The sequence below is a fragment of the Acomys minous genome (genome assembly GCF_964271855.1).
Source record: "Acomys minous genome assembly, chromosome: 11".
NCBI classification, from domain to species: Eukaryota; Metazoa; Chordata; class Mammalia; order Rodentia; family Muridae; genus Acomys; species Acomys minous.
The window spans coordinates 110,319,816-110,335,599 of record NC_140492.1 but is presented as its reverse complement, the minus strand read 5'-3'; the positions used below and the strand labels follow the sequence as shown (position 1 = coordinate 110,335,599).

The window sequence follows — 15,784 nt, the reverse complement described above, 5'->3', positions numbered from 1 at the left end:
TTCTACCCACTGTGTGATGTTGTAGGCGGGGAGCGGAGCGTTAGTGGGAGACGGGCTTGGAGGTGGAGATCTAACCGTACCAGAGTGTGTAGTTACAAGCATCTGTTAGCACCATCTTCCCCTGCCACCAAGACTATGACCTCACTTTTATTCTCCAACTCCAAATAAGCAAGTCCTGTTTCCAGGTAATCTGAGTGGTAGCTCTGAGAAAGAAAGTTCTGGAGGGTGCTACTTCTTGAAGTCAGCATGGCCCTCGAAGGTTAGGATAAGGGCCTTCTGACTGTTCCTGAAGTCTGGACCGGCTGTCAGCCATTGGGGCAGGGCCAACTGACCAGAATAGAACCACAGATCCCCAATTTCTCTCACATGAGAGACTTTGACAGGATTTGAGAAACTGAATGAGATTCTCTGAGCTCCTGTGTGAGTCTGGCCAACACCAAGGCCATTCTTTAAAAGGTATTTAAACTAATTTTTTTATTAGTATGCTTGTATGCATTGCACGTGTGTGCGTGCGTTCGTGCGTGTGTGTGTGTGTGTGTGTGTGTGTGTGTGTGTGTGTGTGTGATGTGCATATGTGAGTAAGGGTGTGATGGTCAGAGAACAACTTTTAGGATTGGGTTCTATCCTTTCACTGTGGGTTCCTTGGATCCAGCTCAGGCTGTCAGGCTTGTCCAGCAAGGGTTTTACCCACTGAGCCATCTCTCAGGCCCTGGGACTCTTTTACTGAATGCGATTCTCTGAGCTCCTGTGTGAGTCTGGCCAACACCAAGGCCATTCTTAAAAAGGCATTGAAGTAAACAATAGTTAACAGCTTTGAGAACAATGCAGAAATAATATGCTCCTTATGAAAGTATGACCGTGCTACTGGAAACAATTTGGGGTTTTGCTGTTTTCCACATAACACCTGATTTATGAACAAGTTACCATGTCAAAAGATTTCAAAATATTACTTGTAAAATAAGGCTAAAATAGGGGTTACTGAACTTAGCACAACTGGTTTGATAATTTACTTATTAATATACATCTGAGTACTCGCTTTGCCTCAGCTTCAAGGATACTGTATATTAACACTCTCCGTAAACTATTACTACTGTGAAAGAAGATTGCTATATCATTTTCAATGATCGTTTCTTTTATTGTTCCTATGAGCTTTCTATGGTCGTTTAAGAATTAGCTATATACTGTTGTCCTTTACACTTTATTACTTCAAGGCCTTAGTCTGCCACCTCTGAAAGAGCTTCATAGGCAGTAAGGATGCTAACCCTTCATCCATTAGTGACGCTGCAGCTGTTTGGTACCTGTTTGCAACTTAAGTTCTTGTTGGGCTTTGTCAGGTTTTGCTCGATTTTAAGAACAGGTTTTTCAGCATTTTATGTAGACAAAACTTTGTGCATACTGTATTTAAAGCACATTGCTTTTGTGATTAGAAAGATCTTCCTTGTTGAACTTTACACTGACTTATTTGTAAACATTTAACTTTGCTTAAATGTTTTGCTTCTTTTTTTTAAATTATTTATTTATTGTATGTGAGTACTTCATCTGCAGAAGAGGGCATCAGATCACATTACAGATGGTTGTGAGCCACCATGTGGTTGCTGGGAATTGAAGTCAGGACGTCTGGAAGAGCAAGCAGCGCTCTTAGCCACTGAGCCATCTCTCCAGCCTCAAATGTTTTGCTTTTAAGAGTGACTTTTGTACTATTGACTTTACTCAACGATTGGGTAGTTCCTCCCCACCCCCCACTAATTTATAGCAGCCACCTCGGTAGATATTAAATCATCAACATTTTGGGGGAGGAGCCATGGGTAGCCCTGGCTGTAGAGCTAAGGCGTGGGAAGCAGGGACCGCCCAGGACTATCCTCATGCAGTGACTCATGCACGAGTGTGGAGATTCAGCTGCTGTCTGCCACACCCACATCCCACAGACTCTCACGGAAGGCCCATAGTAAAAGTTCTTCACTTTGTTTCTTGCACCGTTTCTAATTCTAGAACTCGTGGGAACACTTTTGAAGAAATCAGAACACAAAGATGGTGTCGGTGAAAATCACCTGACAAATATATCCATGGAACACCTCTGGGCCACAGTGAAGGGACACACTGCTACTGCGAGGCTACAGGGTCCTCTGAGGACATGCCATCGTCTCAGTAATATTTGTAATTATGAGAAACCCTTAATAATGCTTAGTATAGGCCAGGTGCTGTGCTGGGCACTCTATACATCTAAGTAATTCTCACCTTAAGAAGTGGGGCCTGCAATTACTTTTATTTTGCTGAAGGAACCCAGGTTCAGGGTTCAGAGTGAGGGACTTACCCAAAGTTGCATAGGTATTCAATGGTGAAGCCCAACTAAGGCTGTTAGGCCCAGAGTCTATCCTCTGACCATGACCCTGGCACTATGGTCTGTAATTGCCCTTTCACCAGCATGCAAAGACCCTATATAACCCATTGAACTTTGACCTCTCTTTGGCTCAGGATAGACACTCCACATTCCCATGTTCCCTTCTGTCTTACAGCAGCCTGGGCCCCATTCTCCACCATTGCACAAGCTTTACAGCTCAGAAGCATCACGGTGTAAGAGTTTACACTCACTGGAGCAAAACCACATTTCACAGTCAACCCAAAGCTAGAAGCACAGCAGTGATGCTGATCACACAGCCAGGGATGGTGGTAAAGCTGGGGGCAGGAGCACAAGGTTCTACAATGTATGTGAGTGGGTTTTCTTAAAGTGTGAAGACAGGTGCTTAAATGATGAAGAGGTGAACAATTCATATAGAAAAAGTGATATTCTTTACAAGTTGTATGTTTTAAGCTTACCCCAAACTGAAGACACACACACACACACACACACACACACACACACACACACACACACACACACAAAGGGTGTGGGGAGAGAGGGGGAGGGAAGGAGAGAGAGAGAGAGAGAGAGAGAGAAAGAGAAATTTATGGAATATTTGAATTTGTAAACAAAAAGTTGTAAATTAAATTCTACTGGATAGGGCTGGAGAGATGGCTCAGTGGTTAAGAGCACCACCTGCTCTTCCAAAGGCCCTGAGTTCAATTCCCAGCAACCACATGGTGGCTCATAACCATCTGTAATGTGATTGGCGCCTTCTTCTGGCTTGCAGGAGTACATGCAAGCAGAGCACTATATACATAATAATAAATAAATAAATCTTTTAAAAAAATTCTACTGGATAAATGCACTGATAAATAAATTCTATTGCTACTAAAAGAACACACCAGTAGGACATAAAGACACTTAATTTCTGGAGCGGCATTAGTAAAATATCCCCCACCATTTGGACAAGGGTGATGACGTAAAAAAGACCAGTAGCAACATTCTAAGATTCACCAACTGCCTGGGGGATTAGTTTTCTTCTGCTGTGGGTTTTACCACCTCCCCCCCCCCACTCGCCACGCCTCCCACACCCCACTCAATGGAAAAGAGCTGCTTGCCATGAATCCACTACAGAGGAGAAGACAGCTTGAACCTGGGGAGACAGCTTGTCCAGATGACCTTAGGCGAGTCATTTGTAATAGTTACCAGTACTTTCCAAGTCAACACTGTGGGCTGGGATGGCTCCAAGGGCTTTGCACGTATTGCTTCGTTAAATCTTGATAAAAACCTTAAGGGGATTGTTGTAACTATCTTTATAAGCCTGCTGTAGCCCACAGTAGCACTTACTAGGCAATTACTGTGGGCCAGGCACAATTCCAGGTACTTTGTGTGTGTTAATTAATTCAACCCTTATAGCACACCTTGGTAGCCTCATCATCTTGGCTTACAAGGTGAGAAGAGCTAGGAGCTGAGGCATCAAGCAGTAACAGGCACCCTTGAAAACTGAACATTTGGCGTGGTCTCTGTGGCCATACAGTTCCCATCACTTTATCACTGGGAATCCCTCTGTGTTTTATCCTCACATGTAAAGATGGAGGGTGTGGGGCTATATATTTAGAGGCCCATATTAAAAAAATATATGTAATATAATATATTATATGTACTTTAAATCTGAAAGCGTCACTGCTATTTATAGAAAGGTCATGACTGTGTTACCATCTCCCAAACAGAAACAAGCACAAAGAGGAAACAAAAGAATGGGTAAGGATATTTAATTAAATTAAAACAAATCAATATCGAAAGCAATTTCGTCTATGAAATACCCAAACATTATTAAAACTATACTTATTAGAATAACAAGGGTCTCCCTCAAAATTAGAGTGATTTCCAGGGCAATATAAAGCTGGAAAATTTAGATGGTACCCAAGCGCTACAGCAGCATCCTTAAATGGGTTCCTCTCTGACCATCAGCAAGTAGATCCTTCTGCAGTCATCTCAATTTCCCTCCGTGTTCCGTGCTCCCTGACAGATTAGCCTGCTTATTCCAAGGTCTAGGAGGAGCACGTTCTTACATAATATCAAATAAGCGAAGAATAAGATCATCAATTCAGGTGAATTTAGGTGACCTTCTTGCTGGTTTAAAAAGCCAAGATGTTAAAAATGTAGCTGTAAGCCGGGGGGTGGTGGTGCACGCCTTTAATCCCAGCACAGGGAGGCAGAGGCAGGTGGGCCGCTGTGAGTTCCAGGCCAGCCTGGTCTACAAAGAGAGTCCAGGACAGCCAAGGCTACACAGAGAAACTCTGTCTCGAAAAACAAAACAAAACAAACAAACAAACAAAAAGAAGGTGTAAGTTCCGATTCATTGTGGTGAAACCAAATATCAAAGATGTGGCCTCAGTGATGACACTGACATGACCACAGCCGATGTATAAGGGGCCCAGGTTGAAAGGACTCTTCTTCTTTAACCAGGACTGATTCGTGTGCCTTTTGTACAGCACCCCGGCTCCCTGAGCTGGCTTCTGGAGAAATGTCGACTTGCTGCTACGGAGAACAAATGGACTGAGATGGAGCCTCAGAAGCCTCTGATGAAAGCCAACCCCTGTCCGTGCAAATCCTGCAGCCACCACAAGGCTGCCACAGGTCACATTCCAGAGCTTTCTCACCCTCTGAGCCCCTCCCCCTCTCTCCTGTTCAGATGCTGAAGCCATTCTTTGGTCCCCAGGCCAGCTTCCATGGAGACCGTTTTTTGCCCCACCCTGGAAGAGCTTGGGCTGCCACTGTGAGCTGAGATTTCTTGACCCATCTCCCTGAAGAGAGAAACCAAGCCCAGGGGCAGCAAACAAGAGCAAGAATACGCTCTGTCAAATACTCCAGCTGTCTCACCATTCTTTTATTTTTATTTTTTAAAGATTTATTTATTTATTATCTATACAGTCTTCTGCTTGCTTGCACACCTGCATACCAGAAGAGGGCACCAGATCTCATTATAGATGGCTGTAAGCCACCATGTGGTTGCTGGGAATTGAACTCAGGACCTCTGGAAGAGCAGCCAGTGCTCTTAACCTCTGAGCCATCTCTCCAGCCCTGTCTCACCATTGATCCCTGGGTGAACATGGCTGCTCTACCCTTATCTTGTTGGCTTGGGTAGTCATGAAACCTTGGGTGACCCAAAAATGGACTCTCTCTCTCTCAGAGACCATGGTGAAGATTAAGGGAAATGGCTGGCGTGGAGACTGCCATGCTGCCTGCTACAGGAACTGGAGTGCTAGCTAGCTCTTCTTGCAACTGTCAATCTGGGCTAACGGTCTTAGATTGTTTCTCTTTGGAAGCTGACACTCAGGAGGGCTGTGGAACCATCCTGCTACTGAGGAGCCAGGAACAAGCTGGGGGGAGGCTATGAAGAAGATATTTCTTCAGTAAATGAGGGAATACTCCATCTTTTCCCCTTTGGTTATTCTTGTATTGCTCCCCCCCCAATAAAGCAGTTATCAATTTCATAAACGGGAGAACAGTTTTGCCCCGCCCAGCTGATCATTATAAAGGATTTGAACAACACTGTGATAACTAGAGACATGCGCAGGCACTTGAGAGCAATGCAGCCTCTCTCTTGAGCTGTGAGGAAGACACAGGTGAACTACGAAAGTGTGACTCAATTTTTAACAAGTGAGGGAGCTGATGATTTCAAAACTCTCAACGTCACACGAGACAAAGAGAGTCTACAGAAATGTACCAGACAAAAAGAAAGGAAAGAGACACAATAGTTAAATAGAATGCCCCGGACTCTAGCCTGTTCTTTACTAGAGTTGGGAGGTGTAGCATAAAAGACATCATTAGGTCGGCAGACAGCACTGGAATGCATACAGTAGACTGAACACACACGGTTCTTGGAGGTGGAGTCTTCTGAAGTACTAATGGCTATGAGCGCTGGAAGGCTCCGGAATAGACCAGTCTCTCACAACCTGACCCAAGAACTGGCTCAGGGGAAGAAGTGGGCAGAACAGAGAAAGGAACAGAGCCAGGCTTGGTCTTCAATGGCCCAGAACTTGGGCAAAAAGATTCTTCTACCACTCTTCCTCTGGTCTCCTTTTTAACCCAGAGAGAGAAAGACAAGAGGCAGCAGAGCAGAGGAGAATCCCATTCTAATCCCATGGGTTGGTGATTTGGGTGGCCTTGAGCTCTCCTTTCACCTGAACTCAATCAGAGAACCAACCTCAAATCCAGTGTTTCAGCCTGCAAGCATCAACGGAACTCAAGGAAGGCCCTCTCTTCACGTCTCTTTCCCTCAGCTCCTTTCAAATGTGTTTATTCTCCCTTTGGGGACATCTGGCTGTGGCCCTGCCACGTTAACTTTTGCTTTTTTCAGCAAAATTCAAGTTTCTCTGGCATTCCCATTTTAGATGAGAAGCTGAGTTTTAAAATCAGCACATTTGTGTATTGATTTAAAACACCACGGGGTAACTTGATTGTGAAAAGAAGTGGCTCATCAACTTACTTTGTTGTTGTTTTGTTGTTGATGCCTTAACTTTCCTGTTAAATTTTAGGGCTCCCCAATAAAACAACATACTGTGGCAAGAAAGAACATGGGGTTTGAGGAAAAACAGACTTGGGCTGGAATCCCAGCTTTGCAGTCTAACTCTGTGGTAATGCTGGGTTAGGTCACAAGCTTTCTGATAAAAAGGAATAAAAAGAAAGAAGTGGATTGTAGAATTCCATGAGTTGGTCTAAGTGCAGTCTTTAGCACGGGAGACTGCTGAGTGCTCTGTGAACATCAGCCCTCTCAATGGGTTGTGCACACAGCGCCAGTTCAGAGTAGGCACCAAAGAGATGTTCTCTCTCACCTCGTACATGCCAATTTGTCATTTAACTTAAATAAGAATGTATTTTTAAAAAGATTTATTTATTTTTTATTATGTACACAGTGCTCTGCCTACATATACACCCGCATGCCAGAAGAGGGCATCAGATCACGTTATAGATGGTTGTGAGCCACCATGTGGCTCAGGACCTCAGGAAGAGCAGTCAGTGCTCTTAACTGCTGAGCCATCTCTCCATCCCGGAATGTATTTTTGTTTTTAAACCAAAAACCATGTTAAAATTTTGCCTTACACTCTAGTTTAGTTCTATAGTGTTGTACTGAACACCATAACCAAAAGCAACATTTGGTAGCAAAGTTTATGCCATGTGATAGGTCAGAGTCCATCATGGATGGAACTCAGAGCAGGAGCTCCAGGTAGAAACCGAAGCACAGGCCACGCAGTAAGGCCCCTGGCTCCTCATTCACCACAGCTTCTTCTACTTCCTTCCTTCCTTCCTTTTTCTCTCTTTCTTTCTTTCTTTCTTTCTTTCTTTCTTTCTTTTTTTTTCAAGACAGGGTTTCTTTGTCTCTGTGCAGCCCTGGGTGTCCTGGAACTTACTCTGTAGATCAGGCTAGGCTCCTCCCATCTCTGCCTCTTGAGTGAGTGCTGGGATTAAAGGCATGTATTTCTTTCTTTCTTTCTTTCTTTCTTTCTTTCTCTCTCTCTCTTTCTTTCTTTCTCTCTCTCTCTTTCTTTCTTTCTCTCTCTTTCTTTCTTTCTTTCTTTTCTTTTTAAGATTTGTTTATTTATTATTTATACAGTGTTCTGCCTGCAGGCCAGAGGAGGGCACCAGCTCTCATTATAGATGGTTGTGAGCCACCATGTGGTTGCTGGGAATTGAACTCAGGACCTTTGGAAGAGCAGCCGGTGCTCTTAACCGCTGAGCCAACTCTGCAGCCCATGCATTACTTTCTTATTCAGCTCGGGACCACTCACGCAGGGATGGCACTGCTCACAGTGGGCTGGGCCTTCTCCCATCAGCCATTAATTAAGAAAATGCCTTCATAGATCAGCTATAAGCTAACCTGATGGAGGTTTTGTTTTTCAGTTGAGGGTCCCTCTTACCTGATGACCCCAGCTTGTGTCAGGTTGACAAAACAACCAACCAACCAACCAACCAAACCTAACCAGCACATGTGTTTTCTGAGAGTTGACTCCTATTTCATGTAGTCCTAGAGATATGTTTATGTGCCAACTCGTGGAACCTATGATTACTGCTTTATATGGCCTCCGAGCGCACGCACGCAAGCTCACACGCACACACACACACACACACACACACACACACACACACACACACACTTTAGATGTGAAGAACTGGGGTTAAGTCATAGATTATAAAGCATTTCTCCTGCATTCTCTGGAGCAGAAGTTTGAGACTTGCACCATGTAGTGCACACACAGAGGAGACACGTGCACACAGCCTGGGAGACCGAAATGGAGACAGAGATGAAAGTAATGAGGTCATGACAGCCTGAAACTGAAAGAAGCAAGGAAAGATTTTCCCCTGAAAGTTCTGGAAGGAAAATGGTACTGCTGACATCTTGATTTCAGACTTGTTTTGTTCTTCCAGAACTGTGAAAGAGAAGATTCCTGTTGTTTTAAGCACCGGTTGGTGATGCCTTTTTCATTGCGTCAGTTTACGGATACTAGGCATCTGTACTAACCCGAGCACAAGACCAGCCCTTCCTCTCATCCTCCCAGCAATGCGTCTGCAAGAGACACAGGCTGTGAAGAGCCTGCTGTCCTGAGGTGGCTGCCCCATCAGACCCATATCCCAACAGCACAGCAGAAGGGCCTGCCTCTCCTCACCCTGACCCACAGCGGGACCTGACTGGGACACAGGGGGCCGTGGAAACCAGCGTGTCTCCTGTTTTCTCTCTGAGATCAGGAGTTCCTGTAGACACAGCAAAGCCTTCCTTTCTACAGGATGCGGCAGAGCTGCAGATTGCAGGTCCCCTCCCCCCCCCTCAGTTACGGGGCATGCCGACTTGAGCAGGAACCTCCGTGTTCTGTAGTAAATCATTTTACTACAGTGCTTCCTTGCATGTGGGCTTTGAGAGGGAAGACAGCCAGGAGGAACACGTGGGATCAGAGCTGTTGCTATGGTGAGAATGGAAAGCACAGGACACAGGAGCAGGGAGCCTTGCAGACTCAGGTTTTTTCTCCTTCTGAAGTTTACAAAGCAAGCTAAAGTCTGGGCCGGCCAGGTACCCTGAAGCCTGCAGAGATCTTGTGGATATGCAAAGCCATCTACAGAACACTGGAGAGGAGACCAAAGCCAAAACAAAACAAAACAAAACAAAACAAAAAACAACCAACCAACCAAACAAACAAACAAACAAAAACCCCAAAAACCAAAAAACAAAACAAACAAACAAAAACAAAACAAAACCATTGGCTCAGGCAGCCATGGAGGCTTGAGACAAGACTTTCTAGAAAAAAAGTCACGGAAATATATCTCATCAGAGACGCACATATGGCTGCCCCCACTTTCCCAAGCATGACCTGAGATCTGATCTGTGCTTACCCCCAGCAGTTGCTGGGCCAGAGAGCTTGATGAATTACAAGCTTACAATTGCATTGCTGTCTGCACAGAGAGCTTCTGGGTCCGGGTCCCCTCTGCTCGTAACTAGCAGATTGTGATTATCACAAGAGCTACCTTGAGCTGCTCTGTGTGTCAGTTACCCCACCTGAAATGTTAAGGGGATGAACTAAGCAGTCTGCAATCTTTGCTTCATATTGGAACATCCTGGGGGTGGGGAATCAAGCCAGATCCATACCCATCTGATTGGGACCTCCATGAGTAGGGTCCCATTTTCACCATTTTCAATGCACCCCCCTCCCCGCCCCACAAATCCCCAGCCTGTTTCTGTTTCTTGTGTAGCCAAATTCAAGACCTAGTGGACTGTGTAATATCAGCTTCAGAGCATGATTCTCTGAGCATAGCTGCTTCCTTTGTTACCAGAGCAGCTGTGGTTCCTTGCAGGAGACCTTCACAACGGAGCCTGTTGACAGTGGATGGATGGATGTTCCTCCACAGAGAAAGGGGTGGGGAGGACCCCTGGAATCTCACCTTAGACTCTGCCCATTTCCCTCCCACACTACCCAGCCACCTGTATGTAATTCCACCTTAAGCGCAGGTGGCCCGGTGTCTCGGAAGGTGCTGGGATATACAGGCTGTGGATGTCTCACTAAGACTCCATCTATGCAGCAAAAGAAAAGTTATCATCTATATTGGGGAGTATGGTCTGGTGCTTTGTATTTGTTAATTGTTTGCCTCCCCCTCCACAACCCCGCCCCCAGATTCTTATTGGAGACTGTCACGCAACCCAAGTACCTCACTGTTTAACCTTGCCTCCCTGTTTGACTAATAAAGATACTTGAGCGGGGGTGGGGGGGTGGGGGGGGGTGGGGGGGGTGGGGGGGTGGGCAGAGGAAGGGGCTGAGTGAAAGTTCAAGGGCTTGTGGGATAGAGAGGAGCTTGGGAAGAAGGAAGGACTGGGGGGGGGGGGAAGGGAAGGAGGAAGGGAGGGAGGGAGGGAGAGAGGGAAGGAGGGAGGGAGGGAGGAGACAGTCTGCCGTGATGGGTTAGGTGGAAAGAGCACATGGGTGGGTCAGCGTGCATGGAGGAAATGAACAACTTTAAGAAGTTGGGCTTCTTTGGGGTTATGGGTGGGAGGTAGCCCAGACAGGAATGGTTACAGGCAGATGGCATGGGGTGGAGGCTGGGCTACACATGAAGACGGCTTAGGAGGTACTGTCTGCTTGCCCCAGGTGAAAATAGGCTATTCTGAAATACAGCAGGTGTCTGTGTCTTTATTGATTATAAAAGTAAGGACGATAATACCACCATAACAATTATAAGCCTAGTGAAAAACATTTATTAGGCCATGCCATTAAACCAACAGCAACGCTGGGGTGAGATGGTTGCTTCGGTGGTACGGCAACTTCGGGGTCATTCGTGATCCTGTAAGTGCCTCCTTGTCGCTGCTCTGTGAGCAAGCCCAGCAAGTCCATGGGTTCTCCCAGTGCTCGGTGGTCAAAAGGAGAAGGTGGACATCTGTCTACATGACGTCCCTAAGTTTCTTCCGGAAGAAATTTCTTCGTCCACATGTGCATGTGAAGTCGGTGCTGTGGGCTTCAATTCTCTGGTTGTTAGGATTCCTAGTAGAATCCTTCCCTAAAGTCCCACGCTCATCCTGTTTGTATCTATTTACATTTTGTGGTCCCTTGAAGGGGTGCACCGTCCCTGGGGACACTGCAGTACCAGGCATATGTATAGAGTGAACGAAGCAAGATCCCATTTCACCGCCCGGCCGCACCTGGCAAGAGCAGACATCCATTTCATCTTAGCTAAAAGCAAGAGGCGATCAGCCTCATCTTTCCCAGTCATTTTTACCACACTTTGCTAAAGGATCTAATATTGAAATGTATTCAGATGTTTACAAGTTATCGGGCTCTCCCATGCTTTTCGGGGAGAGGAAGGCTTAGCGGGGTGCTAGAACTAGGCCGGCTTCGTTTCTGTTGTTATTATTGTTTCTCAGAACTTACACAGAGTGCCCCCTGGGGTTCGGAACAAAGAGGGACTGCAGCCTAGTCACCTAGCAGCAGCCAAGCCACTTGACTGAGGATAGCTACACTTAAGCTGGAGGTCAAAGGGCAGGTCGGTGGAACTAAAACCAGCAGCAGCAGCAGCCAGCACCATTTGAAAACACTCACTGCACCCAGCAACATGGCAACTGCCCCTTAAAGTATCGGTTTGTGTTTCTTTAATATAGTTTATTAATTTCTTCATATTACATTTCAATTGTTATCCCATCCCTTGTATCCTCCCATTCCTCCCTCCCTCCCATTTTTCCCTTACTCCCCTCCCCTATGACTGTTCCTGAGGGGGACCTCTTCCCCCTGTATATGCTCATAGGGTATCAAGTCTCTTCTTGGTAGCCTGCTATCCTTCCTCTGAGTGCCACCAGGTCTTCCCATCAAGGGGATGTAGTCAAATATGGGGCACCAGAGTTCGTGTGAAAGTCAGACCCCACTTTCCACTCAACTGTGAAGAATGTCCTGTACTCGGTTTGTATTTTTGTAATGACCCCGCTACATAAACATTTCCTTCCTTTTACTCCAGAGGAAGTGAAGCCCCAAAGAGGTTAAGTAAAACAAACAAACAAACAAACAAACAAAACAACAACAACAACAACAAAATGCTAAGGTCACAAAGTTAAGCTGATTTGCCATTCAGAGCCACGAACGTATAAGCATCTGTTCCAGTCCTGTAGTAATTTCAGAGAGAAGGGAGTAAGAAATGCAGAGGCAGCAAGGAGAGGGTTAATATTACGGGAAGACTCAGACAGAGGAACTGCTCCCATACAAGATGCTGCAAGAAAAATATTCTACACCAGCACTTTAGTTATGACCTGAGCTCGCTTGGATTCAGAGCGCCAGGTTGGAACAGATGAATTTGTTTTGAAGGCCTTGTTCCATGGTAGTCACTCCCCACTCTGTCACATTTAGTCCCCAAACAAGCTCATTGTTTTTCTCTGTGATTCCGTGGCTCGGAGACAACTGTTTCCCAGCCAGCATGAACAGTTAGATTCTAAGCAGAGTTCTCAATTCTGTTGATTGCTACCAGTAGAATGAAAGGTACAGAAAGAGGCGGCAGGGGAACTAGAAAAGGCCCCCTTCCTGTGGTACCTGTCTCCAGACTCAAAGTGAATTGAGATGCTCTCAAGGCAATCACATCTCTCTCCCTCTCCCTCTCCTTGTCCTGCTCTCTCCCCCTCCCTCTCCCCTCCCCCTTCCTTCCCTCTCCACTTCCTCCTCCCCGCGCCCCTCCCCCTCCTCCCCCTCCTCCCTCTTCCCCTCCCCCTCCCTCTCCCCCTCCCCCTCTCAGACTTGGAGAAGGCTCTATCTACTAACTGCCTCAGAAATCTAGATCTAAATTCTTATTTGAGAAACCTACCGAGCAAACATCATTCACTCATGAAGCCAGGTACACATCCAGGGGAGGGAACACTGGCCTGAAAGCAGCGACATTGGGGAAAAAGAAAGAAGAAGTGGGTTTTCCTAACCGGGCTTCCACCAGCCACCATTTCATGCTGTAGCTGAAAGGAAGAAACCATCAAAGGATTTTAATAGGCTATAAAGAATCCTAGTGTGGGTTGGAGGCCAGATATTTCAAAACAAGATCCTAGAAATAAATACCCGTTACGTTTAAAGAGCGGAAACGCCCCCTCCCCACCACACACAGAACTGTACAGATGACAAACACATGTGTGGAGACACACAGCATATGCAAAGTCACACACACAGACTGAAGGGCCGCCTGTCTGATGGTGATGTATTAATTTCACAGCCAAGGCCTGTGGAAGATGACTTCCTTTACGCAAATCAAGGGTAAGGAAAAAAAATTCTGTCATTGCCGTGAAATAATATGGCATTAAGTCACTGCACAGCCTTGAATGAGCTGCCAGTGGGTCACGACTCTCTTGGAGGGGAATCCACAGTGGCTTGTGAAGGAAGGCTCTAGTGACGAAATATGGGATTTACAGGCTGAAGGAGGCATGATGTGCATTCTGACACCACTTTCTCTAATATGCTTAATAATAGGACATAACGATGGCACTATCTGAAGTAGCCGATACCCCTTAAACCCAAGCGAAAGAATGGGGCTAGGAATACAGTCAGCAAGAAGGAAAGCCCAAGAGCTTGTTTGTTTGTTTTTTCTCTTCCTGAAAGCTTATCAAGTCAGAACTTAAGAGGTTTGCTTACACACACACACACACACACACACCCCTTTCCTTACAGCACCAAAGGACTGAGTAAAGCATCAGTTTACCTTTTTGCTGATCAAACACAGACGAGGTGCTGAAATCCATGGTAGCCTGTCTCATAGCTTACCACCACCATCCGAACGGCAAGAAAACCATTCAGGGCTCTGGAGAAGAAACCCCCCTCTCACACGCTGCAGCCAACACGTCAATCAGCTTCAGCATCGTTGGCTGAGGCTCCGGTTGGAGAATTTAAGCGTGCATTAGATCTGCAGGTTGCCTTCGGGGCCACCGTTGAAAGACGTAAAATATTCTTCCTATAAAAACTGTGGGGGAGGAAGAGTTACTCGCAGAGCCCCATTCATCATCTACACTTCTGTGCGAGTATTATACATCCTTCCCCGAAGCAGACAGAAAAAAACCGTTCCAAACCCTAAAATAAAACAGTCTCCATGGGGGTGCCTGCCTTGGATCTGGGCCAGGGAAATGCTGCGGCTCCTAGAGCTTTGGCGGCTGGAAGGTCGCCTTAAACCAATAGAAATCTCAACGAGTAAGTGAGGAATCCAAGGGGCCAGACAGAGCATGTGCAAAGCTGCCAGCGCAGACAGACTGCCTGCGTTTGGGCTGTTTGTTCTTGGTGGTGTGAGACCTGCATTTGGGTCATGTGAGCTGAGGCGCGGGGTGGGGGGGGAGGGAGCGGGGCTGGAGCGGGGGGGGGGGAGTGGGGGGGGAGTGGGGGGGCGGGAGGGGCGCTTCTCAATGGAATAGGACGTAAATATTGTAGCAGGAGGCGGTAGGCCACGTGCCCTGCTGAGCTGCTGCTGTTTTTCTTCAGGCTCCCTGCAGTGATGCCCTCCCGACAGAGAGACGGGGAGACTCGTGGGAGGGGGCGGTGGTATTTGAAAGGTTGTTATGTCAAGGTTCGAGTATTTGTGCCAACTACATCAGAACAGCCTGCAGTCACAAGGTTGTGCGTCACCGCACTCTGCCTGAAACCTGACAAGTCACCAAATGCACCCCTTTGGGAAGCAGCTGAGTAAACGGTTGTCAATTCATCCTCTAGGCTCAAAAACCTGAGGAGGGAAAAATCTTGTTCTGATTTGCATGTGGTGGCACCAACCTATTGCGGAGTGAAAAGCATCTATACGGTTCATTTGTTTGTGTTTTTACAAAATGAAAACATTTCATTTGTGTTTCTGGCTTTGAATCTATGTGTGTGCACATGTGTGTAGGTACATGTGCATGTGTGCACATATGCATGTATAGGTCAGAGGTCAACCTTAAGAATCTCTCTTCAGAAGCGCCTTCCTTGTTTTTCTTTTCTTTTTTTTTTGTTTATTTGAGACAGGGTTTCTCTGTGTAGCCTTGGATGTCCTGGGCCAGGCTGGCCTAGAACTCACAGCAATCCACCTGCCTCTGCATCCTGAGTCCTGGGATTAAAGGCGTGCACTATCACACCCGGCTCCTTCCTTGTTTTTCTAGATAGAGTTTCTCCTTCAAACCCAGGTCTTGTCCATATGCCTAGGCTGGCTAGCAGCAAGCTCCAGGGCTCTCCTATCTGTCCTGGATCCCAGTGCCCTCCTGCCCCGTATGTCGGGATTGTGAATGACATAAGGTATTTTATGTGTCATCGATAAGGACGAACCCGTTTTCTTTTTAACTACCAAATATTTGAACTTGGAAATAAATGCAGAAAGTGTGATTCTTTGCATATGGCTATACTAATACATTTTTTTGTAGTGCTGGGAATTGAACCCAGGCTTCAGGTACTGGATATGTGCTCTACCCCTGAACTACACGCTTAAGCCCTTACA

At 46.3% G+C, this 15,784-nt stretch overlaps 1 protein-coding gene across 3 annotated transcripts in view; it reads right to left on the bottom strand.

The window, feature by feature from the left end:
- ANKRD55 (ankyrin repeat domain 55) overlaps positions 1-14,588 on the bottom strand; it is a 92,666-nt gene extending 78,078 nt beyond the window's left edge. For 2 of the 3 annotated variants that reach the window (XM_084801021.1, XM_084801022.1), the window contains exon 1: positions 14,039-14,583. In XM_084801021.1, coding sequence (XP_084657147.1) covers positions 14,039-14,093 — 55 coding nt within the window. In that variant the 5' untranslated portion in view covers positions 14,094-14,583. Of the gene's footprint in view, positions 1-14,038 lie in introns of all 3 variants that reach the window. The other variant, XM_084801023.1, reaches the window with a different exon arrangement.
- Positions 14,589-15,784: the final 1,196 nt, after the last annotated feature.